Genomic DNA, 27744 nt, shown 5'->3' with positions numbered 1-27744 from the left:
GCTGTACCAAACTCTGCATATACAGTGTGCCATGGGGGTTTGAGTCGGACGGGCATACTGAATTGTCAGGAAAAATAGCTATTGCATATACATTTCAGCTGTGGATTTCAATTCTAGCTTTATGACAATGTGTTTCTTTAAACTTTAGATAAAATTGCAAAAACATTTTCTTCCTTATGAGTCCCTGCAGATATTTTCCTATTTCGTCTTGTGACAGTAAAACAAATAAATTAAATGTCTTCTCTCTTAATTTCATAGAGAATGTGTTTATTCATGCTGCTGAATCTGCATCACGGTAAGTACCATTTGTTGCATACTAAGACGTAGATATAAGCTGGTAAAAAGTTATTTTAGGTGTTTAACCACTTTCAGACCGGAGGATTTGGCTGCTTAAAGACCAGGCCTTATTTTGCGATCTGGCACTGCGTGACTTTAACAGACAATTGCGCGGTTGTGCGATGCTGTACCCAAGCAATTTTTTTTTCCCCAGAAACAGAGCTTTCTTTTGGTGGTATTCGATCACCTGTGCGATTTTTATTATTCAACAAAAAAAGAGCGACAATTTTGAAAAAATAACAATATTTTTCACATTTTTTTTATGTGAAATTCTCAAAGAAAAATGTAAAAATCTAAATTTTTTAACATTTTAGGCCAAATTTGTTTTCTGCTACATATTTTTGCTAAAAAAAAAAAAATCGCAATAAGCGTATTTGATAGGTTTGCGCAAAAGTTATTGCGTTTACTAACTACGGGAAAGATTTATGACATTTTTATTATTTTATTTTTTTAACTAGTAATGGCGACAATCTGCGATTTTTTTATTTTTTTTTTTCCGGACTGCGACATTGCGACGGACAGGTCGAACCCCTAACTGACATTTTTGACACTTTTGGGGGTACCAGTGACATTACTACAGTAATCAGTGTTATACATATGCACTGTTACTGTAAAAATGATACTGGCAGGGAAGGGGTTACCTTTACTGGTGATCAAGGGGTTAAGTGTCCCTAGGGGCATGGCTTGTGAAGTAATCACAGAGACATGCAATTCTATACAGCAGGATCACATGGCCTCTGTGATCACTTCAGGGAGAATGACAGACGGCTGTGCTTACATCAGCCGTCTATCTTTCTCCCTCTGCTGCGGGAGATCATGAGTGACCGGCGGCCATCAGAACTGCCGGTCACAGGCGCTGGCTCCCCAGGGAACGAGCGGGGGCGGAAGCGCGCCCCCGATGGCGCGTGCTCGCCCCCTACAGCCTCCTGAGCGAGCGACGTAGTACTACGTCACTTTGCCCAGGAGCGGCTGCCTGCCGCAGTAAAACTGCGGTGGGCGGTCGTTATGTGGTTAATATTACCCTATGAGTCCTCATAATAAATCACTCGGTTCACTTTCCAGAATTTTTATTGGTACATACTGTATTTACATAGTTAATCTGGTTGAAAAAAGGCACAAGTCCATCCAGGTCAACCAACATTGAAAAAAAAAAAAAAATGCACACAGAAATACAAAACCTCCATACACACAATCATATACCCACAGCTGATCCAGGTGAAGGCAAAAAAAAAAAACAATAAAGCATGATCCATTTTGCTCCAGCGGGGAAAAAAAATCCTTCTTGATCCCCCAACAGGGAATCGGATATTCCCTGAATTCACTTTACCTAATAAGCCCCATGCACACAGGGCGTTTTAATGTCTTCTTTTATCAGCGTCAGACTTCTTTTTTTTTGCAACTTAAAAACGCCTCTCCAGGTTATTCTATGGCCTCACGCACAACGCTTTTAGGAGCTGGTAGTGGCATAGGGGTATTCAAGCTACAAAAAAACTCAGGGCCAGCGCATTCTGAGGACCGGCATTACAGCTGTAAAAATGTCTGACGCTGCTAAACGCTGCTTAATGCTTGATACATCGTTAAACCCGCATCAAGCGTTTGTTTTTGTTTTTTTGACACGTCAAAATCAATGGTTCTCTATGAGAGTTTATTGATTTGAAAGTAAGTCGCACCACAAGTCAGACCATGGTGATCCGACTTATGGTGCAACTTGTGCTTTGAGGATCTTGAGAAAATACATACCAGTTCCTTATTCGAGCATGCAGCCCGGCAGGTCAGGAAAGGGGAGGGGACGAGCACCTGCACCCACATCTGTGTAAGGGCACCGCGGCCACCTATGTCATTTGCGGCCCCTTCTCATTCCGCCCTCTGCCTCCTGGGAGACACACACAGGTCTCAGAAGACAGCGGGACTATTCAGAAAGCGCAGCACGACTTGCGCATGCGCAGTAGAAAAAGGCTGTGAAGCCGCAAGGCTTCACTTCCTGTTTCCCTTGGTAAGGATTTCTTTTTTGCGATAAAAACAAAAAAGACTGAAAATTAAAAAAAATATATATATTTTCTACGTCCTGGTTTTAACCACTTGCCAACCGCCGCAAGTACATATACTGCGGAGGTCAGCCCCTCACAGGCAAAGTGACGTATATATACGTCACTAGCCTGTGAGGCTCTGGGGAGCAAACGTGCGCCGCCGGAGGCGCGCTCCCGCGCAGTCACGGACCCCCCGCGCGTGTGACTGGCGGACCCGATGTCCGCCGGTCACTCGGCGATCGTCGGTGGAGAGGGAGAAAGGCAGGCGGCTAGTGTAAACAAGCCGCCTGTCATTCTCCCTTGTGTAGGAATGGTGATCACACGGTTCTACTATGTAGGACCGTTGATCACTGTTTCTACAGCTCAAGCCACAGCCAATCACAGTTAGAATCACGCCCCTAGGGACACACACCACCCCTCCCTCTCAAATAAAGTTAACCCCTTCACTGCCAGTGTAATTTTACAGTAACAGTGCATATGTATAGCACTGATTACTGTAGAAATGTCACTGGTAACCCCAAAAGTGTCAAAAATGTCAGTCAAGGGTCCGATCTGTCCGCCGCAATGTCGAAGTACTGCAAAAAAAAAATCGCAGATCGCCGCCATTACGCGTTAAAAAAAATGACAAAAATATTTCCCTTTGTTAGTAAACGCGATAACGATATTTTGCGCAAACCAATCAAAATACGCTTTTTGCAATTTTTTTTACAAAACATATGTAGCATAAAACAAATTGGCCGAAAATGTTAAAAAAATTTTGATTTTTACATTTTTTTGGGGGGAATTTCATATAAAAAAATGTGAAAAATATTGTTATTTTTGCAAAATTGACGCTCTTTTTTTGTTAATAGCGCATGATCAAAAAATCGCACAGGTGATCAAATACCACCAAAAGAAAGCTCTGTTTGTGGGAAAAAAAGGACATCAAATTCGTTTAGGTACAGCGTCGTACGACCGCGCAATTGTCCGTTAAAGTCACGCAGTGCCGAATCGCAAAATACCCTCTGGTCAGGAAGGGGGTAAAATCTTCCGGGGCTTAAGTGGTTAAACACATACAATATAAAAAATGGAAATGTCAAATTTCTTCATAAATTTAGGCCAAAATGTCTCTGGTAAAAAATCCCAATAAGTGTAATAATAATTGATTTGTGCAAAAGTTATGGCGTCTACAAACTATGGTGTATGTACTGGATTTTACACAGCATGACACTAGTACTAGTAATGGCGGTGATCAGCGACTTATTGTGGGGCTGTAATAGTGTAGCAGGCAATCTGGCGCTAGCTAACACTGGCTTAAAAGTACACTAACTAAATAACTGACACATCAATAGTGACACTAATACAGTAATCAGTGCTAATACTATACATTGTCACTGTACTAATAACACTGGCTGGGAAGGGGTTAACATCTAGGGGCAATCAAAGGGTTAACTGTGTGCCTAACAATGTGTAATGTGTGCTGCTTTTACTTCACTATTTGTCTGGTTTTTTTTTTCTCCCTGCTGTGCAAGTAGAAGACACAGACAGAGAGCACAGAGTTCTGTCTTTTTGTACACCCGAAACTATGAGTATGATTGGCCACAGCTGATCAGCTGAGTTCAGCCAAAATCATTGGCTGAAATCAGCTGCCAAACTTGAGCTGTGTCTAATCACAGCACGGGGCAGGCGCGTGCACACCCCTGGCTTAGAAGAAAGGCCACAGCATACAGGTACATCACCTGCCCTGTAGCTGCCACCCGCTCATAGTACAACTACTGTGGGTGGGTCACAAGGGGTTAATTAAGATAGCCTAGAGTAGTAAGCGAGTACAGCAACCCTTAAAATGTTAGACCTTTTTGTTTTCTTACGTTAGAACTCTCTTTTGCTCACATCTAGACATTTTGGGTTAAATTTAACAAAAACTAAAGGGGTGTCACATAGCTGGCAAGGTATGGCCTCCTGTACAATTCCCATCCAAGATCCGGAAGTAGAGATTGGGCCTGCAAGGGCAATAGAAGGGCAGAGGGGCCTGGGCGCGGTTACTGGGACCTGGTTGTGCAGAAGTAAAGCTGGTGATACACTGAAGATGCACCAAGTTCAGGAATGAGCAGAGTCTGATAAGAAGCCAGGGTGAGTAGCCAATGAGCAGAGCACCAAACTGTAAGAAGATTTGAGGACAGTACCGCAGAGATTGGCAACATGCAGGCAGGAAAGTACCAAATTGATAAACAGAATCTTAGTCAGAATTCCGGGCCGAGATTGGTAATGAAGATGAACACCAGTCATGAGCAGATGAGAAGAATCCAAGAGCAGGTCAGATATAAGCCCATTTAGCAACAAAGGCCAGTCCATGTTCAGAATCGGGTATCATGGGAACACAGACTGAAAGACCATTGAGCAATGAGCCTATCAAGAACCTTGGTTTAAATAGCTTGCCTTCAGAATCTGTGGTGGCCTTGTCCTTGTGTGCAAACTTATGCATCTACTTAGGATTCTCCACATATAAATATGTGAATGCTTATTTTTCCTGCTGAAGGGAAACCGTGTGTCGGGGATATTAAAGCAATAATAAACCCAAAAGCAAATATTTATTATATTGCATCTTACAAATTCTTAGATGTGATGGTTGCAGTATGTTTTTTTTAGGCTTTCTTTCTTTTATTTTGACTAGGTGATCTTGCCATTGAGTCTGTTCTTTTTCAAAAAAACAAGCTTTCCTGCAAATGTAGAAGTTAGAAGGTTGAGAAAAACCAATAAACACTGACAAGGGTGCTTACAGTGATCGGCGTTTGTTCATTTATGAAAAAACCTTTATCCTAAATGGAAAAAAACTGTTGTAACTGCTTAAAGTGTTAGCTGAAGTTTGTTTTCAATTCTTTGGTGTATTTAAATCTGCTAGTAGTCCATAACCTAAAAAGAAAACAAATGCAGCCACTATATTTAATGAATGGTGAACCTATGACCAGTCTTTGGACATTATAGTAGTTACATATACTTAACAAGCAGTAAAAGAACTTTAAAACAAGACTGCACTAATCTCGTTTCTGTCAGCTACTGTGGAGTAATTCATCTTCAAAAAGCATAAGGCTTCATGTACACTAGCAGCTCCTAAACATGAGTTCAGTAGTTTTTGGTGTTTTTTTGCCAAAGCTCCTAAACTCTACTCTATAAATGCCTATATGTCAAAGTACACACAGACTTTTTCCAGAGTTCAAGAGCTGCCGCTGCAGTTGATGGGAGCTCCAACCTCCCTCTCCTGAACGTGGAAGATTAAAGTTTAGGGATAGGAACTCTTGACTCTGTTTTCTGGAGGCCGGCGGTTAAAGTAGGCTGTGTGTACATGAAGCCTTACAGAGACTCTGAAGCTTGGTTTTGGTTGTTTTCTATATTAGGAGTCTTTGCTGCCTGAGACAATAGTGGGAAAACAGCTGCAATTTGAGTGCCTCTATTGTGAATTTTAAAGAGGAGTTTTTCCACAGACCCTGCAGCTACAGAGCTGAGTAAGGCTTGTTTTAAGTCTATTTGACTGCATTAAAAAGTACTTACCTGTCCAAAGTATGGGCACAGGTGCTTTTAAAAGGGTATCTCCAGGGAAAACAAAAATCCTCCCATGCAGTGGGGCTGCCCCTGCACTACAAGGATTAAATGTTTGGTTTAGCCTGGAATTCATCTTTATAGTTCTTTTGACAGATTGTGGCAAATCACACACAGCAAAGCATCGCCATTTTTCCATTAACAAATTCTTACTTCTGCTTTAGTTTATGGTTATTCAAACAAGCCATAAACATGTATTCAACGAAAACTCAGAAGCAGGTTATACTAGTTCAGAGAGAGATCATCGCTTATCAGAAAGACAGAAAGAACAGCCTTGTGTTATACATGGTGTCCTTGTTACTTAGTTTTAACTGGGAAAAACAACTCTCTTAGTAGTGCATATGATGAATCAGCTTACCGTATTTAAAATACATGGAAAACTTTTACCATGGGACTGAGGCTCAATCGTTGTCTATTGTTGCTATTCAGTGTTTACCTGGCTAAAACCTGCCTGCATTTCTTGTTATCTGAGAGGGACTGGAGGATTCAGTAACACATTGGCAACGTTCTTCTGGTGGTAGTTCCTTCCATCTAATTCAGGCAGGCATTTGCAACAGTTTCATTAACCTTTCTGACACCGGCAATTAATTCAGGTAGTTCTTGCTAATGCAATGGCAGTGACAGGTTCTTAAACAATTGCAGCCAGTTCATAGACTAAGCACATGGTGGTCATTAAAACCAGCTTTGAGCTGGCATAAAGAGGTACTCAGAGTGGAACATGTTTGTGCTGGGAAACTGCCATAAATGTTACAGCTTCCTGCACAGGACTCTACCCCGACCCCATTTACCTGTAGCCTGGAGATTCCCTGGCCAAGAGCTAACTTTTGCGCAAACCAATCAAAATACGCTTTTTGCGATTTTTTTTTTTTTTTTTTTTTTTTTTTTTTACCAAACATAGGTAGCATAAAACAAATTGGCCGAAAATGTTAAAAAATTTTGATTTTTACATTTTTTTGGGGGGAATTTCATATAAAAAAATGTGAAAAATATTGCTATTTTTGCAAAATTGACGCTCTTTTTTTGTTTATAGCGCGTGATCAAAAATCGCACAGGTGATCAAATACCACCAAAAGAAAGCTCTGTTAGTGGGAAAAAAAGGACGCCAAATTCGTTTAGGTACAGCATCGCACGACCGCGCAATTGTCCGTTAAAGTCACGCAGTGCCGAATCGCAAAATACCCCCTGGTCAGGAAGGGGGTAAAATCTTCCGGGGCTTAAGTGGTTAACAAAGTAGCCATAGATAATGGTGATGTAATTAAACAAATGTGGCAATGCTCATGTTTACGAAAGGACTTGAGTTACAGGGGAAGCTAACCTGATGGGTAACTAGTCTGCATGGCCACAGCGCCTTTTGGATGGGTGAAGCCTGATGGGGAACAGAGATACTAGTTCCCCATCAGATCCTCTTTGCTTTTGATTGCAGTGGGTGGACTCTAAAGCTGCAATTGAAATGAATAGTGGCAATCACAGGCAAGGCAGACCTGATGGGGAACTAGTCTCTCAGTTCCCTACTGCAAAACTCCATGGTCATGCCCCTGCCCTGTGTGATGTGCTTAGTGGCTGGGTAAGAAGTGCATGTACAGTATGGACACCCTTGCCCAGTAGCAATATCTGTTTCTGACAGGTACATGACCATGGAGCAAACTCCAAAAATGTTGGTGTAGAGGCCCAATCAAATTCAAAAGGGCGTTTATGAAATCCATTTCCACAAGAATGTTTATCAGCTTTTACCCTGTTAAGACTGAACAAACAACCCCCCAGGAGCAGCTAAAGGCCACATGTACTCCTTTTCAGCTGCACAGGTTGGGTTTAAACAAAGCACATAATGGTCAGGTGCTGTGACATAAGGTATTCACTGACAGTTTTTCTTGACTTTTGAGTTGGTTTAACACCTGCAGGGTAAACAAAAGCTGGAGTATAAAAAAATAATGAGCAAATTATATTGTTAAGGCTCAAAGCAGTGCTGAGATGTGTTCAGTATTTTGTGCAGGTAGACACTGGCAAACATGCTCCAGTTTTGTTGTATACTGTACATGGAGGTTTTGCCTGAGGATAGAACCCTACCTGGCTGGTTGAAGATGGAGCATAAGAGCTCAGTGGAGGCTGAGAATTCTGTAAGGCAATCTATACATCGCACCAGTACAAAAGGGCATGCATTTTTTTTGGCATGCACTGCTATGTGGACCACCAAAGCTATCAACATATCCCTGGGTATATCATCCCTGTCTAGATGGAATTATAATCCATCAGTTGCCTCGTCTGTCTATTCAGGAGTATGTTCTGCTATAATGCAGATCAAGTCCCACGTGTCTGATTAGGAGTGTACTTTGCTATGATGCAGATCAGTTCCCTCATGTCTGATCAGGAGTGTACTTTACTATGATGCAGATCAGTTCCCTTGTGTCTGATCAGGAGTGTACTTTGCTATGATGCAGATCAGTTCCCTTGTGTCTGATCAGTATACTCTGCGATGCAGATCAGTTCCCTTATGTCTGATCAGTATACTCTCTATGATGCAGATCAGTTCCCTTGTGTCTGATCAGTATACTCTGCTATGATGCAGATCAGTTCCCTGGTGTCTGATCAGTATACTCTGCTATGATGCAGATCAGTTCCCTGGTGTCTGATCAGTATACTCTCTATGATGCAGATCAGTTCCCTTGTGTCTGATAAGTATACTCTGCTATGATGCAGATCAGTTGCCTTATGTCTGATCAGTATACTCTCTATGATGCAGATCAGTTCCCCTGGGTCTGATCAGTATACTCTCTATGATGCAGATCAGTTCCCTTGTGTATGATCAGTATACTCTGCGATGCAGATCAGTTCCCTTATGTCTGATCAGTATACTCTCTATGATGCAGATCAGTTCCCTTGTGTCTGATCAGTATACTCTGCTATGATGCAGATCAGTTCCCTGGTGTCTGATCAGTATACTCTGCTATGATGCAGATCAGTTCCCTGGTGTCTGATCAGTATACTCTGCTATGATGCAGATCAGTTCCCTGGTGTCTGATCAGTATACTCTGCTATGATGCAGATCAGTTCCCTGGTGTCTGATCAGTATACTCTCTATGATGCAGATCAGTTCCCTTGTGTCTGATAAGTATACTCTGCTATGATGCAGATCAGTTGCCTTATGTCTGATCAGTATACCCTCTATGATGCAGATCAGTTCCCCTGGGTCTGATCAGTATACTCTCTATGATGCAGATCAGTTCCCTTGTGTATGATCAGTATACTTTGCTATGATGCAGATCAGTTCCCTTGTGTCTGATCAGTATACTTTGCTATGATGCAGATCAGTTCCCTCATGTCTGATCAGGAGTGTACTCTGCTATGATGCAGATCAGTTCCTATGTGTCTGATCAGTATACTCTGCTATGATGCAGATCAGTTCCTATGTGTCTGATCAGTATACTCTGCTATGATACAGATCAGTTCCTATGTGTCTGATCAGTATACTCTGCTATCATGCAGATCAATTTCCTGGTGTCTGATCAGGAGTGTGCTCTGCTATGATCATAATATTGTGTTTACTGATTTATTTTGTCTTGACTTAAAGTGTCTGGTCTATATATAATTGAAATCATTTTGTTAGATGTGTTTGATCAGTGCATTGTAACATTTTCGTTATGTTTAGATCAGGGGTGGTCCATAAATGCTCTGCTATGATGAATATCAGTTCCCTTGTGTCTGATGTGGCCCACGACCTTATGCACTGGCATTGCAGACTGGCAAGCCCGTCTAATGTTCAACGGGTTTCTGACCCGCCATCCCAGAATATCAGAGTAAAGCAGCTGGTGTTGGCAGTGAAGGAAGCAAGCGGCCGTAGAAGGAGCAGGAGCTGTATAAGCTGTTTCCTTTGTAGCGCTGGCTGCTGTCCCAGGTGAAGTGATACCAAGTTTACTTTGCCTGAGACCTTTCTAGCAACCTGGTTGGCGATGCCAGCAGAAGATGGAACAGGAAAAGTTTAGTGCAATAAACATAATATACACTGCACTTTTGCAATGGGCATATTCGCACAACACAGTGCATCTGTGGCTTTCCTGCAGGTGTACAACATTCATATTTGCCAGCATACTACTGATCATCAGTGTCATTTGAAAAGCTTTTTATCTGAAGAATAATCACATCACCAAAAGAAAGGTGCAAGTTGCACCTCTCTTTTTGTGATGTGATCATTCTTCAATAAGAAAGCTTTTCGGATAACATTGGTGATCCATGGTGTGCTGGTAAATATAAACTTTGTACACCATCAAGAAAGCCTTAGGTGCACTGCGTGGCACCTGTGGTGCTGGTAAGCTGCAGTGCATCAGTGGAAAGCATCCTTTTAGGGGGTTCAGGACAGTAAAGGCTCATTTACATTTGTGGTTTTTGGGGAGGGGTGACAAAGCCCTATAGTTTATTGTGGCCCATGACCGGTTACTAAATCACGTTTATTGTGGCCCTCGCTCTTCAACAGGTTGAAGATAACCCTTAAGGGCTCTTTCACACACGGAGTCCGCCTCAGTGGGGGATTGATCCGCTGATCCCCCGCTGAGCAGGCGGATGACAGCTGTGTCTCTGCGCTGTGTGTGGAGACACAGCTGTCAGGTCCCCATTCTTCTCTATGGGGGAATCTGATGGGAACGGACCGTCTGTCCGTTCTTATCCGATCCGTCAGACGGATGGAAAATAAGGTTTCCATCCATCCGGTTTTGACGGATCGGATGTCAGCTGACATGTCTCCGCTGACATCCGATGCCCCATAGGGATGCATGGGGCGTCCGTTCAGATCCGCCCAAAAAATTGACAGGTGGATCTGAAGGACTCCATGTGTAAAAGGGGCCTAAGTCTACTTTTGCATTAAGAAGCATAAATAATGTCACTCTTGCACTTAAGTGACATACTTAGAGTTGTATTTATAAAATGTTTGTGTAGCAATTCACCCAGTGAAAGTGCATGTACATTCGTTCTGTGCAAATGAGGTAAAAAAAAAAAAAGAAAAATACCATTAGACTATTTTCTGTGGTGATGAATGATTTAATTGATTTTAAATAGAAAATACCAAGTTTGGCCAGTAGATGATGCGACGTACTATAAGAAATTTCCTGATACTTACCATCTAATGGCCCAATGCAGTATTTTCTGTTTTAAAATCAATAAAAAGATTTAGCCAGAAGCCATGTTCCTTAATAAACTTCAGTTTCCAAGGAAAGCCAAAGAGTGTTTTAGTTGTAGGGAATGGAGATGCCCTATGTGTCCCAAACTGAGGGACCTCCAAAGAGGCAGGAGGAAAATATGAGACATGGATTTGCCACTATAGTCCATAGTCGTGTCCATCATAGTCCCGCAGTTGCAGGTAAATAACACCTTTAGTAGAGTAGCAATGTGGGGGACTTCCTTACTGCTTGAATATGGCTGCCCACATTACCCTGTCCATCTTGGCGCCCCAGATGAAGTAAAACACTGCCCTGGTGATGGCCTAACAGGTGTTGTCCCGGGGGGGTGAAGCCTGGGCAAGGTACCTCAACACTGGGAGTATATCACTGTGGAGTATCAGTGTATTTTTTTAGATCTTAAGGTCACTGAGGCTCCAGAGGCCGAAATTCTGTTTAATTTTGGACAGTCATTCCTCCCACGATTTCAGGGCTGCGCCCTCAATTTCAAATCAGATACCAAGCATTATAATGAAATCTGCTTTGACATTGAAGGGGATGGACATAGAGTAAGTGTCACATATACTTTAATACCTGGTTGTATTAAGTCTGAAAGCAGATCAGGGTGTCAGGACAGCCTGTTGATGGTCCCTCCAGGGCTTTTTTTCAGCCGGAACGTGGCGGAACCACCCTGGCCCTGTGCTTTCCGATCACTACTGTCATCACTTCTAAGCACAAAAGCCCGGCTTCTGTATCTAGTGGCAGCGCTCCTGTCCTGGCCGCTGCACCGAACACCCCCCCCCCCCCCCCTCAGTGCAGCTGATATTATGTACAGGGGGGAGCCAATGTCATCACTAATGCTGGCCACCCAGATGTTGGGAATGTCAGCGTTCGCTGCATCTCTCACCGGCGCCTGCCCTGTCACACTAGAGCCGAGGAAGCTTCCACTAGGCTCCTTCTCAGCTCTGGTATACCTTATGACAGATCATAAAGGAGATAGCCTGCACCGAGCCGCACTGTATCTGAGGTCTTTTTTGGGAAATAGGAGAAGAGATTTGAAGGGCAGAAAAAAAATGGTGGCATTTGTACAGGAAGGGCGATTGGGGGGGCTGGAAGAGGAAGAGGATTTATACTGGGAGAGCTGATGGGCGGACTTGTTCTAGAAGGTGGACGACCATCCTGTTAAGAATGAGGATTTGGTGGAGGAACCCTGCACTCTCTACGTAGCACTCTCCTGAACCCTGCACTCTGTACATGGAACCCTCATGAACCCTGCACCCTGTATGTAGCAACCTCATGAACCCTGTACGTAGCACCCTCGTGAACCCTGCACCCTGTACGTAGCAACCTCGTGAACCCTGTACGTAGCACCCTCGTGAACCCTGCACCCTGTACGTAGCACCCTCGTGAACTCTGCACCCTGTACTCAGCACCCCCGTGAACCCTGCACTCTGCACGTAGCACCCTCGTGAACCCTGCACTCTGCACGTAGCACCCTCGTGAACCCTGCACTCTGTACGTAGCACCCTCGTGAACCCTGCACTCTGTACGTAGAACCCCTCTGGGAACCCTGCACTCTGTACGTAGAACCCCTCTGGGAACCCTGCACTCTGTATGTAGCACACTCCTGGCATTTAATGCCCCTTTAGTACCCTCCCACACCCATTTGCCATTTGCTGTAGTGCGTGCAATCCACCCCCCACCCCTTTGGGGGAAGATGGTGGGGGTGTGGTTAAGTTCCTACACCTATTCCCAGAGAAAAAAGGCCTGCTCCAATATATTGAAGCTTTAATGCTGATACTATACCTAGTATGGACAAAGTACAGGTTTACTTTCATTGAAGTGTTTTTTTATATATCCTTCGCTTAATTAATTGTGAAGGAACTTGGCCAAAAATGGGGGTAATGTTCTTCACAGTGCATCCCAGGCTGCTACAAGAAATATTGTCGGGAAGACTCCATATAGTGCTGTTTGCATAAAATTTACATGTTTGCGTATTCCCCAGCCTCCCTAATTCATCTTCATTTCTTAGTCAATGGCGCAAATCCTGTGTAGGAATTGATTTCTTTCCTAAGCAGATAATTAGTGACAAAGTCACTGAACATAACTATACCAGGCAATTAGCCAGCTATGTATTGGCAGGACTATATAATGTAATGTCTTTGTGTCTAGTCCTACACTGCTTTTCCTAAACTAGGTACAAAAATGTATGGTAAAATATCTCAAAAACATTCAAAAATTCATCAGAAAAGTAGACATTGGAGATGCCAGGCTGATTAATGGCAAGATTTTTTGCAAGTCTTGTCTTGCAATATATGTTGTAGGACAGCGCAGGAAAGGTTTTTAAAGAGAGCCAGTTAAGACCAAGTAAAAATGTCAACATTCAGTCAATTTTGGGATTATGGAGACTACTTACATAGGTATACAAGTTTTATTTTTTATCCTTGTTTAGTTGTTTTAAGGAATTAGGGGAAATCCTTACATTCTGCAAAATCAAAGACAAGTGTAATGTCAGCTGCAGCTGACCTCCTCCTAAGCTGCAAGCAAGCTGCTTTTGCATTCCTATTGACTTGTACAGGTACAGAAGCATTTTGGGTTCTAGCAAAAGTCTGTGTACACAAGCCCTTCGACTTTGTTCACATAAAACAGGCAGTTGAGCTGTAGTTTCTCCCACTGCCCGTCTGATCATTGACATGCAGCCGCTCACAGCTGTACACATGCCATGGTCGTGATCCAATGCTTCATGACCACAGAAAAATTAAACAGCATTTCGCATAGAGTTTCTGGAAATCACCACATTATGGCCAATAGATGGAGCTGATGACCAGGTAGGAAGTATGCATTTCCTATGATCAATAGCTCCATCTATAGGCCAAAATGCAGTATTTTCCTGAGCCACTCTTTTTTTTAATGAATGAATATAATTTTGCCTGGGGAGAAAATGGCCTGTTAACATTCAATTTTGGCCCCATTCGCAAAAGCAAATGTACATTCAGTTTCACAGGATGAATATCTCTGCCTTTTTTTTTTTTTTTTATTTTACAAATACACCTGGGTGTTTCTAAAAGAGAGAACCTGCTGCATTTTCTTGTTTTCAGCTTCTAAGCAGATCCACTGAAATAAATAGCAAACACACAAAATCACATGCATCAAGCCTTTTTTTTTCTAATTATCTGCACAATGAATAAAATACTATCCTATTTTGTCTCACTTTGCATTATAAATGAGCAAAAATACGCGTGTAAAAACTGCACAAAATACACACCTAAAATTCACCAAAGCACACCTATACTTGTGCAGTTATACGCAATATAAAAATGTAGCATTTAACTAGTTATACATCATTTTGAATAGCCCCTTTGAGGAATCTTGTATCTGCCCCCACACACACTTTCATTAGAATAGTTGAAAAAAATGAAGCACAAAGATAAAAGGTATCATCTCAGGACAGAGATATAAGGGCTGCCGGTGAAGTCAGGACTCATTAACATACTCTGTCCAGGTCCGTGACAAACTAAGTTTTGAAGCAAGGATAAAGATAATAGTTTTGGAGACTTCACCTTTAAAAGCAAGTCGGCATTGGCAGCTTCCATGTTTCTATACTTGTTCCAGACGTATACGGCGCCTTGAAAAAGTCTTCATACCCCTTGAAATTTCCACATTTTGTCATGTTACAATCAAAAACGTAAATGTATTTATTGGAATTTTATGTGATAGACCAACACAACCCAGTTGACTGCAGTTGGATACATTTTGAACTGCACTCCAACTGCATAGACAGCCCAAAATCAAGGTAATCCTATGGGCATAGTTCACATCATTGCAGTGCTGTTCAGTGCAGTTAAAAAAAGAAGAGCATGTTGCATTTTCCACACCGCAAATGCAGGGAACGTGTTACAAGTGCACTACATAGCCTGTCAGTGCTCAGACCATACACCGCACACTGCAACAAATTGGTTTGCATGGCTGTCATCCCAGAAAGAAGCCCCTTCTAAAGATGATGCATAAGAAAGCCTGCAAACAGTTTGCTGAAGACAAGCAGACTAAGGACATTGATAACTGGAACCATGCCCTGTGGTCTGATGAGACCAAGATAAACTTATTTGGTTCAGATGGTGTCAAGCATGTGTGGTGGCAACCAGGTGAGGATTACAAAGACAAGTGTGTCTTGCCTACAGTCAAGCATGGTGGTGGGAGTCTTATGGTCTGGGGCTGCATAAGTGCTGCCCGCATTGAGGGAACAAATGAATGCCAACATGTACTGTGACATACTGAAGCAGAGCATGATCCCCTCCCTTCAGTGACTGGGTATTCCAACATGATAACAACCCCAAACACACCTCCAAGATGACCACTGCCTTGCTAAAGAAGCTTAGGGTAAAAGTGAGGACTGACCAAACATGTCTTCAGACCTAAACCCTATTTAACATCTGTGGGGCATCCTCAAATGGAAGGTGGATGAGCGCAAGGTCCAAGGTTCAACCTGTGAAGCTCTGGTGAACTCCATGCCCAAGAGGGTTAAGGCAGTGCTGGAAAATAATGGTGGCCACACAAAATATTGACACTTTGGGCCCAATGTGGACATTTTCATTTAGGGGTGTACTCACTTTTGTTGCTAGCGGTTTAGACATTAATGGCTGTGTGTTGAGTTAATTTGAGGGGATAGCAAATTTACACTGTTATGCAAGCTGTACACTACACTGAAGCAAAGTGTAATTTCTTCAGTGTTGTCACATGAAAAAATATAATAAATAAATAATTTACAAATATATGAGGGTGTCAGGATTACCTGATCCGAGGCCGAGGTGCTGAGAGGGCTCTCCTTGCGGCTCAGTGCGGCACACCCCTGGAGATGGTACAGAGGGTGTAGCGCCCCAAGTGGCACGGGTTACCTTGTGCCAAGGAATAGTCTCTGGTAGCGTGGTACAAGCCGAGGTCATGCACAGGAGACAACCAGAATAGCCGAGGTCTTGAAGCAAGCCAGGGTCATACACGGTAGGTAACAGAAGTACGGTCAGAGGAAGAAGCCAATGGTTAAACCAGGAGCAGGAGATCAAACGGAATCAGGAACAAGCCGAGGTCACAACAGGAAGTCCAAACAGGAAGCTGAGAGATAATCCAGCAATGAGTCTGATCCTATGGCCACCTTTTATAGGCCAGCAGAGGGCAGTGTCAATTGAGGCAGGAATGACCATTGCTATTACTGGCAATGTTGCCAGTTCTCCTACAGCCATTTCCCTGATGGGCCAGCAGAGGGCTGTGTTGATTGAGCCAGGAGCGTCCATTGCTATTACTGGAAATGTTGGCAGTTCTCCTACGGCCATTTCCCTGACAGAGGGGTGTACTCACTTTTTTGAGATTCTGTATCTAGAGAACAAAATATCTTTTAGCATTTGCAGCATTTCCTAGTGATTAGTTGTGGTTACTGTTGCTGTTACCTAAGAGTTCCTTTACTTTTTGGTATCGAATATAAAATGTGTACAGTAGTTGTATATTGAAGCATAGCCAATGTCTGGTATACACGTTGTATGTCATCTGTTAATATGAAATATTTATTTTTTTGAGGCCTGGCAGTTCTGCTTGTAGACAAGGTTCAGCTGGAAGGAAATGTTCTGCATCTGCTAAGCAGATTTCGCTGTGTACAGTAAAGCGTCTTAAACCCAGGTATAGTATAGTGCTGAGTTATCTGTTACTACTTCCTGCGGCCCAGACTAGGATTGCTGTAATACAGTAGTACTATAGGTGAAGATATAATTAGTTAAAACAGTAATACTGTATGTCTTTAGTAAGTTGGTAATGTCATGCTCTATTTTTGATGGATGAGAAAGAACGAATATTTTGTCTTTATAAGCTGCTTTGCGAAGTCAGGTGTCAAGACAATCAGGACAAGAACCAACTGTCCTTCCAATTACTGCCAAAGTGTTTAGTAGGGTTGAAGTCAGAATCATGAGCAAGCCACTCTAGTTCCTCCACACCAAACTCATTATTCTATATCTTTAGGGAGTTGGCTTTTTGCACAAGGGCACAGTTGTGCTGGAACAGAAAAGAACCTTTTCCAGACTTGTCACAAAGTTGAAAGGCGCAATTTACTAAAATGTCTTTGTATGAGTTGAAGTATTAACAATACCTTTCACTGTAAAACATTTGAACTCAATAACTTGGAGTGATGTCCACATAACTTTGGCTATATAATAAGAGTGATGGTCAGGTGTCTACAAACTTTTCACCATGTAGTGTGTATATCAGTGACTATATTATGAACAGTTAGAGACCTGTATACACTGCAAGTATCCGTTATTGGGGTGTTTATAGAATATCATCATTAAAACGGGTGAATATTTAACATATTCTCACTCTGTTTATAGCAGCAACGTTCCAGATCATAATATAGCCAACCTCAAGGATTCAAAGAAGATAGATCCATCCGAAGCGAGAGGACTGCTAAGTTGCAGGTGATCTTCTATACTGGACAGCTACGATAATTTGAGAGTTTATGACTTTAAAGCATAGTTCGTAAGGGCACACTCACACTTGTCCCTTTTTTTTCAGTAAAACACATGCATTTTACTGTTTGAAAATGTATAGTAAAGTAGACATACATGTTCTTAAATATAGATCCTATTACACTTTTGTGTTTTTCAAGTCCTAAGAATGTCTAAGGCTGCTTTCACACGAAGGGTCCAGTCGCATCTGCCTGTTAGTTTTCAGGCGAACCTGATCGGACGTTCCATTCACCTCTATGGACCAGCGGGTGTAAACGGACTTGTGTACATTTACCATAAACAAAAAAGTGGAGCGCATAGACAAACAATGGGAATAAATTTGTGATATAAAACAACGTTGTTCAAAAATAAAAACACAGTGATAAACATTTAAAAAGTGCACTTCCAAATAATAAAAAAGGTTAATCAAAAGTAAACTATAAAGTCCCATATACAGTGCCTTATGTGCCTGAAAAGAAATCCAGGAGCAGCAAAGGTGACACTCAAACACGTACACACGCTACTGTGCATGCGCGGCCGTGCGACAGCCATCTTGGTTACTTGAGGAAGGAATTATTTCGGTTCTTTAGCGTTTTACATGCTGTTTGCAAGACCTTATTATGTAGGTGCATTACTTTTTTAATAAATGAATGTGTTTTATGGTATCACACTATGTTGACCCCCTATTTTGCATACGTACTGATCTGCTGAGAGAAAACAAGAGATCATCTGACTACCGGATATGCCTATATTGCCACCACGATTTCCGTGTGTTGGTGTCCTTTTCCCCCTTGTGATCCATCTCTGGTCAAATAAGCGATTTTTGACCACCCTGCATAAGGGGGTCACTGGCATTCCGGCAAGCCTCCCGTGTGGACTTTCTCTTGAGTGTCACCTTGGCTGCTCCTGGATTTCTTTTCAAGTACATAAGGAACTGCATATGGGATTTTATATTTTACTTTTGATTCACCTTCTTTTTATTATTTGGAGGTGCACTTTGTATTGTTATTTTTTGAACAAAGTTATTTTATATCACAAATTTATTCACATTGTTTATCTATGCGTTGCACTTTTCTCTTTTGTTCATTGACGGACACAGCTCCTTTTATCTTCTTGACCATTGGGTTATACTGCCCCCTACAGGAGTAGGACACTAGGCAGGAAAAAGCTTGACTACACCTATGGGGCAGTCCCATGGGGTATACTCCCACCCACTCTCAACTATAGGCACTCTGTTTTTTTTTTCTGCCTAGTTCCTTGCTGGGATCTCTGGCCCTGGCAATTTTTTTCCTTTTAAATTGAACTTTTTCCTATCTTTGTAGATTCTCACAGGAACAAAATAAGAATCAACTGCCGCTATGGACTGGATAATCTTGATGCAGAGGGTCCCCCCAGTCTAACCAGCGCGCGGCAGGCCTCAGCTCCGCTCTAGGTTGACAGTGACATAGCCCCACTGGACGGGGCTGGCCTGCCAGTTAAAAGTCTTGCAAGGATGCATAAGACCTGGCCTGGGCATGAGTCGCAGCGTTCCTCCTGACCAAAAGTCCCCCCCCTTCCAATGGAGAGGTGGTCTGCCCAGAGCGGTGCCCACCCTGTTTCCTGGTATAGTAAGTAGCTGCCCCCCTCTTCCCCTGGAGGGTTTAGGGGTGGATGTAGGTCCCTCCCTGAGATGGTGGGACCCCTGGGTTCCCCTCCTTCCCCCCAGTTCCTCTAAAATTTTGGGGATCACTGTGGGTCTTCTGCCCCCCCCCTCCCTGGGTGAGGTTATGAGCTTGGTTTTGCCACTTGCTCTTAAAGGGGGCTTGTTGGAGCCACCCTGGGCGTTGGTGCCTTGGGCAGGAATGCCCTCTGGGATCCCTGCTGCAGTTGTTGGGCTGCGGAAGCGAAAATTTTAGCATCTGCTGGTCCGCGCCTCACACAGCCGGATCCGGCCAAAAATGTAGGCCGCGGCTTTGCGGCCTACTGGTCGGGAGCTATGTGGGGCTACCCCAGTTAGGGTGGCTAAAGCCACTACCCTCTATTTGGGCATCCTCCCTCCCATCCGCTGCCCCTGGGTGGTCGGCTCCACTGGGGCTCGCGCCCAAGTGGCTGGGCGTCCACAAAAATTTAGACCGCGGCTTGCAGCCTACTAGGCAATGCGGCCGAGTCGGGCACTTCTGTTGGGGAGGCGGCCCCAGTGGGGTTAGCTGAAGCCCCCACTCTTACTTTGGGCATCTGCCTGGCTTGGATCTGTGCACTTGCAACTGGGCCTCCACAAATATTTAGGCCACGGTTGCGGCCTACTAGGCCATGCAGCCAGTTTGGCGCTTTCCGTGGAAGGGGTAGCTCTGTGGGGGCGGTTCATTTTTTGTGTAGGACATCTGCCCTTTTTTTAACACTGTGGAAAAGGGTACCCTGCCTACGCGTCTGCGTCACGGCGGGCAGCCCCCTTTTAGGGGGCTATTTACTATTATGTGGAACTCTATAGTGGGGCTCGGAGGGCGACCCCCTTGTTTTTTTGCAGGGTTCAGTAGGTGGTCTATTCGTGGGCCCTTGATCGGCTTCCCCTTTGCAGGATCGCAGTTGGCAGGCCTTCCCCTGATTGTTATGTTTTCCGGGTGTGCTTAGTATATAGCGCCCCCCGCCCTCTCCTGCCTCATCTGTCTCATCAGATCTTGAATCTGATTCAGCCGTCGCGGACGCAGCGCAAGTCACCCTACTGGGTCTGCGTCCAAGCACCCTGAGTGCTCAGATAGTGAGGATGATTCCTCTGTGTCAGTGCGTGACACTTTGAAACTGGATTATGTGGCTGATGCTGCGTCTGAGGCATCGGTCCCTTTTGGCACCCACAGGCCCTCCAAAGTGGGGAGGGTGTTCCCCTTTCTCGCTTACTTTGTCTCAAAACATTGTCTCAAAACAGTGGGGTTGTCCAAAATGCACTCTTGGATCAGAGGGCAGTCGGGTGTAAATGAGCATTGGAGCCTGTTTACTCCCGGATGCTCATAGAGCATAAACTGAGTGGACACCGATTGCTCATTAGCCCACTCTGCTCAGATCAGCAGGGGATCAGCAAGCCGATCTCCTGCTGATCAAAACTGAGTCTGTCCTGTGTGAAATTGACCTAAGTTTAGTTTAAAAAAAGAAAATAAACAAATCTGCAAAAGAGATGGTACTTACCTTAAATGATAAGCGTCCCTTGTGCTTTTGGCTGCTCTCTTGGTTGAAATGTTCTCCCCTCCACCATACCCCCACCCCATATCCTGCTGTGAGGGTTAATTTGAGCCACTGGACCTGTTATAGGCCCAGTGTGTTCACTGTACCCATCCTTTCCAACCCCTCCTCTATTTATAGAAGCTGAACTTTAGTTTCCAGCAGTGAAAAGTGCTCTATATATGGAGTTGAACCTTTTATTCATCCACGTTTCCCCCATTCATATAGCTTATTTCATTGCCAGGGAAGATTTTAGTACAGCTTCTGTGAATTGAGGAGTTGAGCAGAAAGGGTGGTAGAAAGTCCACACAAGTGCTCATGACAGGACCCGCAGCTGGCATTAACCCCATTGGAAGATTACCACGGCACGTGTATGGGGGGAAGCCAGAGAACACAACAATACGACCAAAAGAACAGCCACCAGAACAAGGCACATTTCTCATTCAGTGTAAGTATCCTCCCTGATTTTAAATAAAACTTAACTTAGACTTTAAGTAGCTGTGCATGGAAAATTCCTGTCGTTAATGTTTCTTTGCACAGTGAATGAGAAAAATAACACATGTACAAAATGCAGCAAAAATGCACTCATAAAATTTACAAAAGCATGCATAAACATGTGCAGTTAAAAGCGATATAAAATTATAGCATGTAATTACATACACTTACTGTAAGTGTGAATAGTTCCTCCGAGGTATGCTGTGCCTGGGCCTGCCTCCACACTCATAATGGCTGAAAGGTGGAGCACAAAAATGAAAGGGATCATTTTAGGATGGAGATAAAGTGGATGCCAGTAAGTCAAGACCTCTAAAAGCAAGTGTCATTGGCAGCTTCAATATTTCTATACTTGTTCCAGATTTAAACATCCTCATCTTTGACATACTAAGCAAGAACACTGGTCATGCAATATTTGTATGACTATAAGAGAGCAATTGAACCTCTGTAAACTATAAATGCTTTAAAGCAGAGACACCCAAGGATATCTTTACCCACGAGCCCACTACTAGGATTCGTAGGAAAGAGGCTATTACCCTAAAGTTTATTACCCCTGTAGGGGTACATATCTCTGGTGAGTGTGGGATATATTGGAGGGGTGCATGTTTTTCTTCACCCTATACCTACCACCCGGATCACTCTTCGAATATCACTCATCAATAATATTGAAGCACTATTGTTTTGTGAAGCACCTTTTTGCAAGCACTTTATGGACTGATTTTGGACTTTTTTAATATACATATATAATATTTTTGGTATTTTCACTGGATAGTTTGCACTGGCACTTTGTTTATTGTCATTTTTATCGATTGCACATATCACTTTATGCTCACAATTTATGTGTATATTTTTATTTTTTATTTTTTAATGCTTGGACACTTTTTTCATACAGGTTTATTTATAGTGTTTTGCATACAATTGCACATTAGCACTTTATTGTATATAATTTTAACCCCTTCCATATAAATATATATATATTTTTAAATAGGCAGCGCCATTTTACCTCGTTTCATATCTCTATTGCACGATATAGCCCATTGGACTATATTTTGGGGTAGGCTGCAGCCTAACTTACATCCATAAGCGCGGAATTTGTATCCCCTTTATAAATGCTTTAACACCTTTTTCCACAGACAGGGATGTTTTGTTTCTGAAATGCAGGTTATATGGTTTAGATGTTGATACTTTTTGTTCTGCTTTAAAAGCCATCAAAATATATTTTACCATTTGTATTCTTTCCTAGTGATTTGGTTACCTAAAGCCGGCCATACATGGATCAAAATGTGTCTGGTTCTGCAGGGATGGCCACGTTTCAATCTATAATTATATTGTCAAAAGTATTGGGATGCCTGCCTTTACATCCACATGAACTGTAATGGTATCCCAGTCTTAGTCCAAAGGTTCAATATTGAGTTTGCCCACCTTTTGCAGATATAACTGCTTCAACTCTTCTGGGAAGACTGTCCACAAGGTTTAGGAGTGTGTCTATGGGAATGTTTGACCATTCTTCCAGAAGCGCATTTGTGAGGACAGGCACTGATGTTGGACAAGAAGGCCTGGCTCGCAGTCTCCACTAATTCATCCCAAAGGTGTTCAATTGGGTTGGGGTCTGGACTCTGTGCAGGCCAGTCAAGTTTCTCCACCTCAAACTCCATCATCCATTTCTTTATGGGCCTTGCTTTGTGCACTGGTCCAAATCATTTGGCGGAAGGGGAATTATGGTGTGGGGTTGTTTTTCAGAGGTTGGGCTTGGCCCCTTATTTCCAGTGAAGGGATCTCTTAAGGCATCAGCATACCAAAACATTTTGGACAATTTCATGCTCCCAACTTTGTGAGAACAGTTTGGGGATGGCCCCTTCCTGTTCCAACATAAATGTGTACAAGTGAACAAAGCAAGGTCCATAAAGACATGGATGATCGGGTTTGGGGTGGAGGAACTTGACTGGCCTGACCTCAACCCAATAGAACACCTTTGGGGTGAATTAAAGTGGAGACTGCAAGCCAGGCCTTCTTGTCCAAAATCAGTGCCTGACCTCAAAAATATGCTTCTGGAAGAATGGTTAAACATTCCCATAGACACACTCTTAAACATTGTGGACAGCCTTTCCAGAAGAGTTAAAGCTGTTATAGCTGCAAAGGGTGGACCAACTCAATATAGAACCCTACGGACTAAGACTGGGATGCCATTAAAGTTCATGTGCGTATAAAGACAGGCATCCCAAAACTTTTGACAATTTAGTGTATGCATGGGCTCGCTGGTTGTGCGCAAGTTGATCTATCGATTGACTTGTGTACATCCAGCCGGTTGGGCTTTTTCTAAGCATTAGTGACGTTGGCTATAGCCAGCAATACTGATGATTGTATTCTGCCAGCTGCAAAGGCTTCCCTATGGCAGAACACAATAGTACTGCGGGATGGATTCCCTCATTAGCACTAAATGTGCTGATGGGGGAATCTGCACTTTTTTTTTCCATTCAACCTGCTGGTTGAATGAAAAAAATGTATCATGTATGCCCTCCCTAAGGGTGCCTTTACAGTTTGGAAGCTAATAAGTATAAAATGTATACCGTAGTTGTATGCTGAAAATAGCCATTGTCATATGTATACATTGTATGTCATCTGTGAATTTATGGCTCACATTAAATATTTCTTTCTTCAGGCCTGACAGTTCTCCCGGTATGCACGGATCAGCTGGAAGAAAATGTTGTGCATCTAAAAAGCAAATTTCACTGTGTACAGTAAAGCGTATCACACCCAGGTATAGTATACAGTATTATTGTATTGCGTTTTCTGTTACTACTTGCTGCTTTGTATGATGTAGTATTACCAGCGTCCTTCATTGAAAAACACCTTAGCTTAGTAATTTGGAGGGATGTCCACATACTTTTGACCATTTAGTAGGAGTGATGGTCAGGTGTCTACAAACTCTTTACCATATAGTGTGTAGATTAGTGAATATATTGTGAAGAGCAGGAGGTCTGTATACACTACAAGTAGTGCTTTAAGTGGGCCAGTATGCACTGGTACTCAGTACAGCCACTTCCAAATATGGCTCTTGAGCATACCGCCACCTCTCCGTGCACCTTAGCTGATTGGACATCTGCGCCCTCAATTGCCCCCCCCCCACAAGAATATTTCCCACTCCAGAGTCAGACCTGTCACCACCAGTGACTCCCCTGCTCAGGAGTCCCAGGTCAGGGGGGGGGGGGGTGCTCTGTGGGGACCCTGATGTGGGGTAGGTGGGGGGGGGTGGATTTATAGGCTATAATAGAGTACCGGCACCTCTTTTGGGCCACTTAAAGCACTGACTACAAGTATTAGGTAGTGTGGTGTTTTTTAAAGCCTCATCAATACAACTGACAAATATCTAACCCAACCTCACTCTGTTTATAGCAACAACATTCCAGATTATAATGTAGCCGACCTCAAGGATTTAAAGAAGCTAGACACCGATCCTATCCAAAAGGAACTTGTGCCACCAAATACTGGTAACTATTGACCACTGTGAGGTATATAGTAGAGGGTGCGCCAAGGTTTTGGTACCAAAACTGAAAATGCAGGATGCACTTGGCAGAAAACCGAAACTGAAAATTACAGTTTTTAAAAAATAAATATATTTTAATATATAATTGTAATATGTAAAAGGAAATAGGTGCGCGAACCTAAAAACAGATGAAAGTGGGGTGAAAGCAGCACTGCAAGACAAATTAAATATGAAAAAATAGTAATGTATGTAACATAAATTACCAAAGTGCGCTAAACAATATAATGAGAACAAAAGTTCATAGGTGATGTCTGTGATGACACCAATTAAACATGTACATTCAATTCCAAAAAGTGCAAAACTGTAAAAAAGTCTTTCAATTCAGAAGATGGAGTGAAGGTTAGGGAGTGTTGGGAGGTGGGTGGGGCCTCGTCCCAAAATAGTGATCCAAAGTGATTCTCAATAACTTGTATACACAAGTGAACACCCAGTGATAGGAGTGGACTCTTACCACAATGTGGAGAGATGTGAGCATGTACTGTGTTTGGTCCAGAGGTCCCAACTGATAGGCTGAAAGAGATGGTTCTCGGAATAGACCGGATCAATCAGCTGCTTCCAAAGTGGGGGGGATCTGTAGGCTTCCAATCAGGGGATAATGCAGGTAGATTGCAGGGAGTTGTAGTCCCTCCGGACATTGGCTGTACCCGGCTCGGAGCGCTGTCTATCGCACGACCTGAGCAGAGACCAGCGGGAGGGCAGGTCGTGCGATAGACAGCGCTCCGAGCCGGGTACAGCCAATGTCCGGAGGGACTACAACTCCCTGCAATCTACCTGCATTATCCCCTGATTGGAAGCCTACAGATCCCCCCCACTTTGGAAGCAGCTGATTGATCCGGTCTATTCCGAGAACCATCTCTTTCAGCCTATCATTTGGGACCTCTGGACCAAACACAGTACATGCTCACATCTCTCCACATTGTGGTAAGAGTCCACTCCTATCACTGGGTGTTCACTTGTGTATACAAGTTATTGAGAATCACTTTGGAACACTATTTTGGGACGAGGCCCCACCCACCTCCCAACACTCCCTAACCTTCACTCCATCTTCTGAATTGAAAGACTTTTTTACAGTTTTGCACTTTTTGGAATTGAATGTACATGTTTAATTGGTGTCATCACAGACATCACCTGTGAACTTTTGTTCTCATTATATTGTTTAGCGCACTTTGGTAATTTATGTTACATACATTACTATTTTTTCATAATTGTAATATATTTTACTTTTTAAATAATATCATGAATTTAAATGAATATGAATTTATTGTCAGCCATTATTGCCACTTTTAGCGCAAGAAAAGCGTACAAAAAATGTATCCCTTTAAAATTATATGTATGCCTTCACGATGGCCCGTTGCGCTTCTGTTGTGGTGTTAAAAATCCTGTTTGCTGCATTTTTGATCAGTTAAAAAAACCGCACCAAAAACACACCTCCCGTTGAAATTCATTGAAAACGCAGCAAGAACGCATTCATAACGCACCTGTGTTACGTTTTTGATGCGGTTTTTGAGTCTCATGACCTATGAAAACACAAAGTGGCACATAATTGTGAAGTGGAAGGAAAATGATAAATGGTTTTCAAATTTTTTTTACAAATCAGTATCTGAAAAGGTAGGAAATTATAAGGAGAGAAATGGTCTGATTATCAACCGGCACCGTCCCCTGGGGTATATTTGGAAAATAGGTGTGACCAGGTTGGTAGACAAAGGACTACCGTCACCTGGAAAATGGGGATTTAATTGTGCCTATATATGTTAACCAAAAAGCCATAAATTGATAAAGAAATGGCATTTATTATATTACAAACAATACAGTATACACATTTTTTTATTTTATTATAAAAATATTCTGGGAATATAACAGTATATCTAAAATCCATAAACAAAATCTGCTGGTGGACCGATGCATTTCGCTGTATTAGCTTACTCAGGAGCTACGCAATATATATATAACAGACAGATTTGCAAATCATAAAATCTAAAATGAACAATAATACAAGTCGATATACAAAGCATATTATATTTGAAATAGACATAAATACTATCAAATATAAATATATCAATACATCGTAAAAAACTAGGCAGGGAGAGAAGAAACAAATAAACAGATAAAAAATAAATATAAATGAGTTAATGCTCACAAAATGCTCCAAAAATCACAACTACTGGGTTATATTGCCTCCTCCAGGAGTAGGACTAGGCAGAACAAAAAACACCTGACTACACCCATGGGTCATCCTTAGCTGGTGTATAACCCCCCTCTCTGCTCTAGGTAATTCGTTTTAATCTGTCTAGTCAGGAGTAAGGACCTAGGATTCCAGCTGGCATCTCTGGTCCTAGCAATTTTTTCTCCTTCCTTACATATTTTTTGTTTTTTCTCTCGGTAGATCTACAATCAACTGCTGAGCTGGGCCGACGGGCTGGAAAATCTAGATCCAGTGGTCCCCCCAGCCCAGCCAACGAGTGCGTGCAGACTGCAGCTACACGCTAGGTTGGCTGCGACATAGCCTCATGGACAGAGGCTGGCCCCTGAGTTAAATGTCTTGCATGGTCGCATATGACCGGGCCGACCGCTCCCCTACTTCGGTGGTGAGGATTCTATCTGGAGCGTTACCTGTTACCTCTCCTCTTTTGGCAGTTTTTTGGGGTGGGTGCGGGTAACCTCCAGGGACGGTCAGATCTGCCTGCAGGTTCCCTCCTCCCATCCTTAAATCCCTCAGTGAGCTGTGCTTCCCCCACTCCCTTTCCCGCTGTCTGGACCTGAAGTCTGGTGGGGTCCCAGGGCAGAGGATGCAGCGGAGACCCCTAGGGTCTCCCTCGCTATCCTCTCCTTGTAAGGGTCCTGGGATAGTGTACGTCCTGCCCTGGTAGTCTGGAGGGGTCCCAGTGTAGGAGACCCCTAGGTGCATGCCCTACTGTTTGCAGTGTGGGTATAGAGCAGGGGGATCCCAGTGCAGAGACTGG

At 43.1% G+C, this 27744-nt stretch overlaps 1 protein-coding gene across 1 annotated transcript in view; it reads left to right on the top strand.

Annotated features, from left to right (window-relative positions):
* ERICH2 (glutamate rich 2) overlaps positions 1-27744 on the top strand; it is a 78757-nt gene that overhangs the window by 32559 nt on the left and 18454 nt on the right. Inside the window, exons 7-11 of the mRNA XM_082260315.1 lie at positions 259-295; positions 16643-16741; positions 17443-17529; positions 23900-23998; positions 24634-24728. Coding sequence (XP_082116441.1) covers positions 259-295; positions 16643-16741; positions 17443-17529; positions 23900-23998; positions 24634-24728 — 417 coding nt within the window. The remainder of the gene's footprint in view (positions 1-258; positions 296-16642; positions 16742-17442; positions 17530-23899; positions 23999-24633; positions 24729-27744) is intronic.

This window comes from Pelophylax lessonae, assembly GCF_965119305.1.
Source record: "Pelophylax lessonae genome assembly, chromosome: 6".
In the NCBI taxonomy this organism is placed as follows: Eukaryota; Metazoa; Chordata; class Amphibia; order Anura; family Ranidae; genus Pelophylax; species Pelophylax lessonae.
This window is presented reverse-complemented; position numbering and strand designations above follow the sequence as displayed.